The sequence below is a fragment of the Hipposideros armiger genome, unplaced genomic scaffold (genome assembly GCF_001890085.2).
Source record: "Hipposideros armiger isolate ML-2016 unplaced genomic scaffold, ASM189008v1 scaffold_1175, whole genome shotgun sequence".
In the NCBI taxonomy this organism is placed as follows: Eukaryota; Metazoa; Chordata; class Mammalia; order Chiroptera; family Hipposideridae; genus Hipposideros; species Hipposideros armiger.
Window position 1 is genome coordinate 275,286 of NW_017732525.1, and position 9,999 is coordinate 285,284.

At 36.5% G+C, this 9,999-nt stretch overlaps 1 protein-coding gene across 1 annotated transcript in view; it reads left to right on the forward strand.

Annotated features, from left to right (window-relative positions):
* The window catches only part of PREX2 (phosphatidylinositol-3,4,5-trisphosphate dependent Rac exchange factor 2), a 217,806-nt gene that overhangs the window by 116,856 nt on the left and 90,951 nt on the right, over positions 1–9,999 (forward strand). Inside the window, exons 25-30 of the mRNA XM_019632790.1 lie at positions 467–646; positions 3,158–3,252; positions 4,086–4,168; positions 5,090–5,180; positions 5,798–5,926; positions 6,984–7,063. Coding sequence (XP_019488335.1) covers positions 467–646; positions 3,158–3,252; positions 4,086–4,168; positions 5,090–5,180; positions 5,798–5,926; positions 6,984–7,063 — 658 coding nt within the window. The remainder of the gene's footprint in view (positions 1–466; positions 647–3,157; positions 3,253–4,085; positions 4,169–5,089; positions 5,181–5,797; positions 5,927–6,983; positions 7,064–9,999) is intronic.

Genomic DNA, 9,999 nt, shown 5'->3' on the forward strand with positions numbered 1-9,999 from the left:
TTTTTTGGATTAATGTCTTTTTCCCAGGTGTTTTCATGTGGTGCTGGTAATGGCTGCGGGAGAGAGGTGGCACCCATTATGTACCAGGAATACATTGTTCTCATTTTATTCTCATAGCAGTCCTGTGGGCTAGTTATTCTTATAATTCCCATTTCATAGATGTCAGAGAGACTATCCCAGCTTGGCTATGATAACAAAGCTAAAACGCTGGGGACCCAGGATTGGAACACAGCCTTCTAGTCTAAATTGTGTGCTATTTCTCTGGCTTATTCTGAGAGAAAAAAGGGAACGTTGCATGATGGGCTATTTGTGCAGTAGGATATTTACTCTACGTGAAACATAGACATGCTGTAGACATATTTATAAGCCTATCCTGTCGACAAGAATGGTAGTTATCTGTACCAGCCAGTTTGAAAATGTGCATTTCTTCTTCTTCTTCTTCTTTTTTTTTTTTATCACAATGCAGCCTTCTGTCTTCGATAACGTATTCGCCTAAATTAGAACGTAAGACGTCAGAGTGCATAGTCCCAACAGACAGCGACAATGAGAAGGGAGAGAGAAACAGCAAACGAGTCTGTTTTAATGTGGCAGGAGATGAGCAGGAAGACTCAGGCCATGATACCGTGAGCAACCGAGACTCCTACAGGTAACTCATTCCATTCCTTAGACTCATTTCATCAACAGAGCCAAACAAAGTTCTGTATTTTCCACAATGGCCTTGAAAACATTTTTGGATTGTTATTTTGGTTTATTACTCTCACAGACTAGCTAGCCTCTTACCAACACCAGACAAAGCATAGTGAGACAACATAACCTTTCAAATTCTTCCTTTTTCTTATCTGAGTCATGTGGGAAAAGCGTTTTCTCAGCTGTGTGGGCTTAATTGGGGGAGCTTCTTGTCCTAGTGTGGATTGTGTAATGTGTGTAGCAAATGAGCAAATTATGTCTGTATTAACATTTTTCAACTACAGTAAAGCCTTGGATTGCAAGTAACTTGGTTTGTGAGTATTCCACAAGACGAGCAAACATTTCTAATACATTTTAACGTGGTAAACAAGCGATGCCTTGCAATATGAGTAGTTTGTTTCCAGAACGGATTATGCTCGCAAACCAAGGTATTACTGTATTTGTTTTTGATTATTGGACAGTTGGGTAATGAAGAGGAGTTCTTTTTCTCTTGTTTCTCCCCTTCTTATATTCTATGTCCCAAGCTGATTGGACTAATCTCATTGCTTGCCTTATGACCTGCTTTGTGTATTTTTCCTTCTGATGCGTGCCTTCTGTGTAATTTTGGTAGGGCTGCTGTAACAAAGTACCAAGAACTGGGTGGCTTAAACAACAGAAATGTATTTATTTATTATCCACAGTTATGGCGCTAGAAGTCCAACATCAAGATGACAGCAGGGTTGGTCTCTTCTGAGGGCTGTGAGGGGGTGATCTGTTTCAGGCCTCTCTCCTTGGCCTGTAGATGGCTGTCCTCTCCATCTCTTCACATCCTTTTCCCTCTAAGCCAAGCGTGTTTCTGTGTCCAGATTTCATCATCTTATAAGAACACCGGTCACACTGGACTAGGGCCCACCTGAAGGACCTCATTTTAACTTGGTCACCTCTGTAAAGACCCTCACTCCAAATAAGATCACATTCTGGGGTCTTGAGTGTTAGACTTAACGTAAGAATTTAGGCGGGGCGCGGGAGAGAGGGGGGAACACAATTCAACCTCTCACACCATACAACATCCAAACTCTACTGTCATTTTCCTACCAGACTCTCAAATGATGGCTCCTCCAATGAACTTCCTTAATGGAAAGTTGCTTTTTCTCCTTTGAATCCTCGTATCACCTGAAACCTCCCTGAGGCCTGTTGTAACCCATCATCTATGCTGTGTTCAGCTGCAGCATCTCCCATGTTATTTACAGGAATTGAAGGCAACAACTCTCTTATTCACGCTTATGTATCACACAGTGTTTTACAATAAAATGATATTGAGTAATTATTGTTCACAGTTATTCCCATCAGAGATGTTTAGTACAAACCAATAGATAACATTTAAAACATGCTTTTACCAGACACATAGGAGAAACAGGATGATGTGACATAATTCCCAGCACAATCTTGGGTGGCAGGTTGCTATTAACTCCATTTTACAGGTAAGGAAACTGAGGCCCACAGGACTTACCCAACTTACGTATGAAACCGGTGGTCTGACTCAGTTTGTCTCTTAACCACTCTACTATTCTAATTTCTATGTGTAAAGGATTTTAACAAATACATATGAGTTAATTATTCCTAGATATTTAATATTATATCACACAGATGAACTACTTTTACCATTTCATTTACTTTCAGCTTCTAAGGATACCGATATGCTCTTTAATAAGAACCTGTGGTTTCTCGCTAGCGGGAAATTACGTGTCTAAAAATACTTTCTTACCTCAAATTCTAGTTATCGGGTAATTAAAGATGTGCTCACCGTCTCCCTCTAGGCAAACACAGAAATTCCAAATGTAAATTTAAAGTTAAGTAAGTCATTTTTACTTACTGTGAGAGAAAAAAAATATTTAATCTCCTGCACTTTTTCAGAAATCAGTACTATATCCATTCACACACAACCATTTTAAACCTTCTTTCCTTGGACATTAAGCATTACTGAACATTTATTGACAAGGTACACATCCTGTGCTGAGCTCTGAGGTAGAGAGAAGGTGTCGGTCCTCCCTGAGGGAGCTCAGGGTGCCATTGATAAGTTATAATTTAAGCTACCAGGTAGGGCTAAAAGGCAGAGATCGTGAAACAGGACTTTTTCTCTATTAACAAATTCAGTACAGGCGTATACCATCAAACAGATTATAAAGAATTTTAAGTTTGGTTTGACTCCTAATTGTATAGCTATGCATTTAAAAATTTTTAATAACTATACACTTAAAAACGTTCATTTCGAATTCGATTATATGACATAAATTTGAAATATGATTGACTTTAAAATATATATTTTTAGAAACGTAAGATGAACTGTGTCGGGTGAGTTTACCTCTCTCAGAATTCTCTATAAAACATCCTAATAAATATAACTGTGACATAGTGAGTTTATCTAATAAGAAATCACAGGGACACTTTGGCAAATGGACTCTGCAAGTAACACGCAACTCCTGCTTTTCAGCGACTGCAACAGCAATAGGAATTCCATCGCCTCCTTCACTAGTATTTGCAGCAGCCAGTGCAGCTCGTATTTTCACAGTGACGAAATGGACTCAGGTGCGTTTGCTGAATGAAGCATTTGGACTTCCAGATGCTAGTCCTATTGGAGACACTTCCAAGGGGTTAACTTGTTTCATCCTTATGCGTTTTTACCTTTTATTAGTCATTCTTAGTGACTGCACATACTGCATTTCAGATTTATGTGCTTGATAAAGTCAACTTCCCAATCCCATTATAAAGAGATGAAATAAACTAATTTTTTTATTATTTTAATATATGGTTTATGATCTTTCTGTGGTACTATGAAGGCTGATAGGTACAGAGGAGGCAAGTTTTATTGAAACAGTAAGCATGGTGGATTGGGCATGGAGGTGGGAAGGACTTTGAAACTAAGGACTTCTAAGATAGTTGATGCACTGAAATGGCATTTGAGTGGGTGAAGGGAAGCGGGGAGGGAGATGGCAAAGTGGGAGTGGGGGATAGGTGGTTAATGAGAAAAGCACTGATATAAATATCTTATAAATATCTTGTTTTGTGTGTGTCATGAACAAAGACTTTTCATCTAATTGGGATAAATCTTAATTTTTAAATCTGCAGTTTATTTCAACTGCTCAACCATTGGAAAAATATGCCATCTGAAAGAATTATTAACACGGTGTACCACAGTGTTTTTTCTGTGAGGCACACCACTTTCACCTCGGTTTCCAAGAATCAGGAATCTGATCCCTTAATAGTTAATAGATCTTTTGGAATTCATTTTCGGAACAGGAGAACTACTGAATGGAATAAGAGCTTATGTTTAAATACTTTTTTATTTTGCTTGTATTAAGAGATTTTGCCATGTTAAACATAAAATTAATGATTTTTAAAAATTTATTTTTGTTATCTAGGTGATGAACTTCCCCTGAGTGTTCGCATTTCTCATGAAAAACAGGATAAGATACATAGTTGCCTTGAGCATCTTTTCAGCCAGGTATGATTGGGACAGTTATGGGTATTTTTGCTACAGACCAAACTGTCAGGAATCCATTTTTCAGATGCAGTGAAAAGGTCTTGGAATCTGTTCCTCCACCTACTTTACCTCAATTTCTACAATTTAAAATGGGATAAAGATCCCTTCAGCCAACCAACCCAAAGGATTGTCGTGAATACCAAGTATTTTACAGTCCTTGGAAAGTTATAAAGAGTTATACACAGAGAAGTTATTCTTTTTATTGTTTGTTTATTTGTGGGTTTTCAGAATCCCTTATGACGTTTCTTGCTCAACTTTATTACTAATTTCAAAAAGCACAAGATTGTCTCATGTTGGTGTTTTATAGTCTTAAAACATTTATATCCATAACCAAAATTTATAGTGCAGAAGCTTTTACTACTTTGAAAGGATTCCAATAACTTCTAGGGTTTTTTAAGTCACTCTAGAACTTTTACTTGTTTTGTGAAGTGAATTTATATTTTGTATTAATATATAGTAGGATAATAAGAAATGTCATTGCAAATGTTATTAGGTGAGTTTATTACAATATTTTATTTAAAGGTAGATTTCACAAGAATCATGAGATTTCAAAAGTAATTGTTGCTTTAAGAAAAAAAAAATGCTTTGCAATGTTTACTCTCCAAAATATATACAGAGGGTGCCAAAAAAGTATATATACATTTTGAGAAAGGAAAAAACTGTATTAAAATTATGCTGATGGTAACCACTTTGAGCACCTCTTGTAATTGCAGAAGTCAAGCGTGACTTGTATTCATCTTTTGTTATCAGTATATATTGAGTATTACAATTTTAGTACAGTTTTTCCTGTCTTAAAATGTGTATACATTTTTTTGGCATCGTCTGTATTATGTATTATGTAACTCAGAATGTGACTGTCAGAAATCTCTGCTGTTTTGATAGGTGGACTCCATTACCAATCTCCTAAAAGGGCAAGCTGTTGTGAGAGCCTTTGAGCAAACCAAGTACCTCACCCCAGGTCGAGGATTACAAGGTACGGTTTAAAAAATAACTATTAGAAGCCATTGGGAAAGGTGGTAGACAGTATGGTCATGAAGCAAAACAAAAGCATAGTATAAGAAGAAAAGTTCTGGTTGCTTATGTTTCATGATTTCCTTAATACTACTTCAATGTTTGTAATGTTTGAGTATATACAAAAAATCTGTATAGGACCTTTGTAAGTTAAAATGTTTAATGCCAGATTGAATGGAAATGAGTTCATTGAAGACATGTAAGTGTCCAGTTGCTTTGGCTGAAACCAAGTTCTCAGTGGTGGGGGAGGGGGTTTGGGAATGTGGGGAGCAGACAGAACAGTCAAACACAACAGGACCTAGAGCTGCCATTTCTCTGACATCTAGTTTAAGATGTTGAAAGTATAGTTTCCATCTAAATTTGCTCCTTTGTTTAGACGTTTGTAAGAAAATAATGTTAAGGTTCGACATTTTAGATTTAACACATTTTCTTCTGTGATATAGCTCAAGAAATTACCACCATGACAATAACTTAGGACAATGGCCACAAAAACAAGAGATTCTGAAATTTACGGGCTTGTGAACTGTTTGGTAAATGGTTGAGAATTAAGAGAGATTTTTTGTTTGTTTGTTTATTTAGAATTTCAGCAGGAAATGGAACCCAAGCTGAGCTGTCCAAAAAGGTTAAGACTTCACATCAAGCAAGACCCTTGGAATCTTCCCAGCAGCGTCCGGAGTCTTGCTCAGAACATCAGAAAATTTGTTGAAGGTCAGAATGAAAAGCAGAGAACATCGCATGACATTAGGAATAATCATTTAAAAACCCATTGAAACCAAAAATTCAGTAATGCCCTGATGACTTTTTTGCAGTATTTTATGTTATTAGGAAAATAAAAAGGGCTGCAAAGGCAGAGGGAAGAAGAGAGAAAGAAGGAATAAGATTGCAAAACCTTGAGTTCCAAGGATCTAAATGATCTATACCATGGAGAACATTCTCAGAAAATTAAATAAGGGCTCAGACTTACGAAGACCAACGGAACATGGGGAGAGTTTCATATTTTATAATATCAAACAATATTAGGAAAATTTCTAAAGGGTTCACAAAAAGGCATGAAGCTAACTTTTGTGGACAGTCTAAAAAAAATCAATTGTGAATCTGTATGCGAGTCAAAATAATTCCATAGGTGAAATCGTTCATTTTTAAGTTTCTTCTTCAAAAGTACTTTCTAAGTTGATTGTTATTCACTATTATAACATTGTTTCTTCAACGTCCTATAATTGGTACAACCTGATTGGAGACATAAAACTTCCTGACGACTCCAGTAACTCTGCATGTTGTTTAAGGTCATTTATTAGGCAGACAATTCTGAGAGTTTCCAAAATGATTAGGTGAAAAGGATGAAATGAGAATTTTATTTAATTTTTAGAAATGCCTAATTCAGTGATTTTTCTACCCAACATTAGGCCAGTGGTTGGCAATATCTGGTTGTCACAAAATGAGTATGCTACTGGCATCCAGTAGGTAGAGGCCAGGGATGCTTAAGCTTTCTATGGCGTACAGAACAGTCCCTCTCATATCAAAGAAGTATTTGATAGGGCCGGCCAAGTGGCTCAGTTGGTTAAGAGCTTGCTCAAGAGTTTGAGCTCTGAGCAACAGCAGTTTGAGTCCCGGCCCAAGCTGAGCAGCCGCTAAGCTGCCAACAGGTGGCAGGATGGCTCAGCTAAAAAAAAAAAAAAAGAAGTATTTGGCCCAAAATGTCAATAGTGCTGAGGTTGGAAACCTGTGCAATAAAGAGTATGTCTGTGTTTAAATTTTTATCCCACAGTTATTTGTATGTCAGTTGGAGGTGGTGAAGAGTATTCAGCAAAATTACAGCATAATCCCAGTCACTACCATTATTTTAGGGTAAATTAGCATTACATACTGTTAAAAAAAACACACAAAATTCAAATGAGTACATTTGCAGTTATAACTGACTTTATTAAGTGGTTCAGGAATCTGGCCACATTTCATCTTTCAGCTAGAAGAGGCCCCAAGGTGTTGTACAAAATGGAAGGTTTTTATAGGCAGCAGGGCGGGGCAAGGGAGCCATTGACAAAAGAAAAGAAAGAATTATATTTAGACCAGGACATGCTCTTTTGGGGGAAAGGGAACTTCAAGGGTTTTATCATGCATGTTGCCTTTTCTGTCTATGGGGAATAGAGAGGGCCCACTCAACAGATTACCTTACTGGTGCTTGACCAGAAAATTCCAGACTGTTTGATTTAGGTTATATTTCCAGGGAAGGTTGAAACAGCAAAGTCAGGTATTAAGTCTAGGTTTGGCATCATGGCTTTATCACAAGTGACACATTTTGGCCCTGTGATTTTCTCTTTAATAGTACTTTCCTGACAAAAGACAGATCTTAAACTCAACAGAGTCCGAGCTTGTCACTTAACCCCGTTGGGTCTCATTTCTTCATAAACGACAGAGATGGCTCACATATTCTGTGATTACTAAATCTTCTGTTTAGAAATATACCCAAACATAACAGCTTAGGTATTGTTTAGATAGCAATAGGGAAGAAGTTTATACATTTATGGAAAATGCCAAATAAATCACAGCAATTCTATTATGTAATGAAATCTTGTGTTCTTGGCAGCTGTATTTTTTGGCTGTATTTTCATTTTATAGCTAAATAAAATGATTTCTTGTGACACATGATAACATCACATTTAAAACTCCCCACAATAATGAATAGTGAAAATGATGATTGCATTTTTAAAGGCTGTTAGGCTTAAGGAATTTAGGCATATGCTTTACTGAGTAAAGTGTATATTTTCTCAGAATAGATGCCAGAATCATAGCACTCCTAAAAGTAAAAGTTTGTGAATATAAATGCAGTTCTCATTATCTTTGAGTTTTTCTTTTTATACTTTATTTATTTTAGAGTAAATGAAATATTGATTAGGAACAGAAAAATCCTTAGGCCTTTTTCTGTTTTTTCTTTTTTGAAGAGCTTTACCTTTAAGATGTAAACTTCTAATGCAGGATAAAAGCTTAATTTTTAAAAAGGTGTTCATTTTAAGAATCTTACCTTTTCATCTTAAGTCCTGCTTTTACACCCTTAGTAGCTCATATCACAAAAAACAGCAATAGGAATGGTAGCTATCGACCAGGGTTGCCAAAAAAAAAAAATGTATACACATGACTTGTGTTCATTTTTCATTACCGGTATATATTATTACAACTTTACTACAGTTTTCTTCCTTTCTTAAAATATGTATACATTTTTTGCCACCCTCTGTATATATATTGATTGAAAGATGTTGAATATGGGCCACTTATGGTCCTGGGAGCCCAACAGCTGGCTGAGTATAGTTGGGTTTGCTGAGAGTCAATGCTGTAGGGAGGGTTCTTTGCATCCCTGGTTGCAGATTTCAGTGATATGTAGTTGCTTTTTGGATCAGAGCTGTCATTGTCACCATAATGAGTCTTAAAAAACAAACAACTATCAGTAGTTCAGCTCAATGGACTTGTGAGGAGCTGCCATTTCCAGGTAACCTGTGTGGTGTCTAACCCTACTGTATGGAACAGGGGCATGGGGAAAAAACACACGTATCAGAATTGGTGACAGACTTGGACCCACCATCACCTTAAATTCAAATGTCTATTAGTAAACACATTTTCAACACTTGCGCCCTACAAAAATTACGCATGTTCCTTTCAAAATCTCCCATTTTTCAGCAATCTCATTTTTTCATTTTTTTCTCTTGGTCACAATATCTTAAAGAGCTTCTCTTCTTTTTTTTAATCAAAAGTCTCTTCAATATTTTCCTTTGTATTCATACCTCAGTAATGGGAATACTTTTTTGGCTATTCCCCATCTCCATCTTTTCTGATTCATGCATACCGTTACTAGCTTCATCTTCCTAAAATATCATGTGTGTAATTTTAATACCCTGCCCCAGAGCCGTATAGTGATTTTTAGAAAAGTCTGAACTCATCAGTCTGATGTTGCAAATGGGGCTTCCCATATGTATCTCAATCCTAGTCTGTTAATGATATAATAAAATCTTTTCCATGCTAGATTGTTGGATATTGGGTACTCATCCTCTACTATATTTTCTTGCTAGCACTATTTCTCACTCTCACAATATGTACCTACTCCCTTGACAATATAACTTAAAAAAAATTTGTTTTTAAACATTTTGAGACTTACTTAGAATTCTATACCAACTTTAGCTATAATAGATCCAGATTACAATAATAACTGATTCACAGATACACAGCACTTTCAATAATTTTTCAAGGCTTTTAATATATATCCCCATTTATTTTTCCTACACAGGCCTATAAAAATAGATAAGACAGATGTTATCAATTATGAATGAGCAAGTTGAGACTCAAAGTAGTTTTGCAATATTTTAAAGACCACAAAGCTAGCATATAACAGATGGGGCCTCTGAATCTTAGTTCAAGGTACTTTTCTGCCTCTGAAATCCTTTTGAGATTGCAGTCTCACTTGTAAAATGTAATGTCCTCTTAAGTATTTCCTGCATTTCTTATAGGTTAATTCTGTTGATGACTATTGTGAACCTGTCTAGAGGAGGATGCAACCTAACTTTTGTTATTCCCCATAATCTTGAGCATGTAAAGGGACCCTGTAAGTTTTTATATTTACCTAGTGCAAGTAAACCGTCTGCCAGTTGGAGGTCAATGGACACATGGCTCATTGGACACATAACAACAAGTATGGGGTTAATACACATCAGTTATGAAATATTTGTGATTGATCCCATTTGGAGATGGGGTGGGTGGGTGAGTATTTGGAAATATTTATTGTGTTGTCGGAAAAGTCA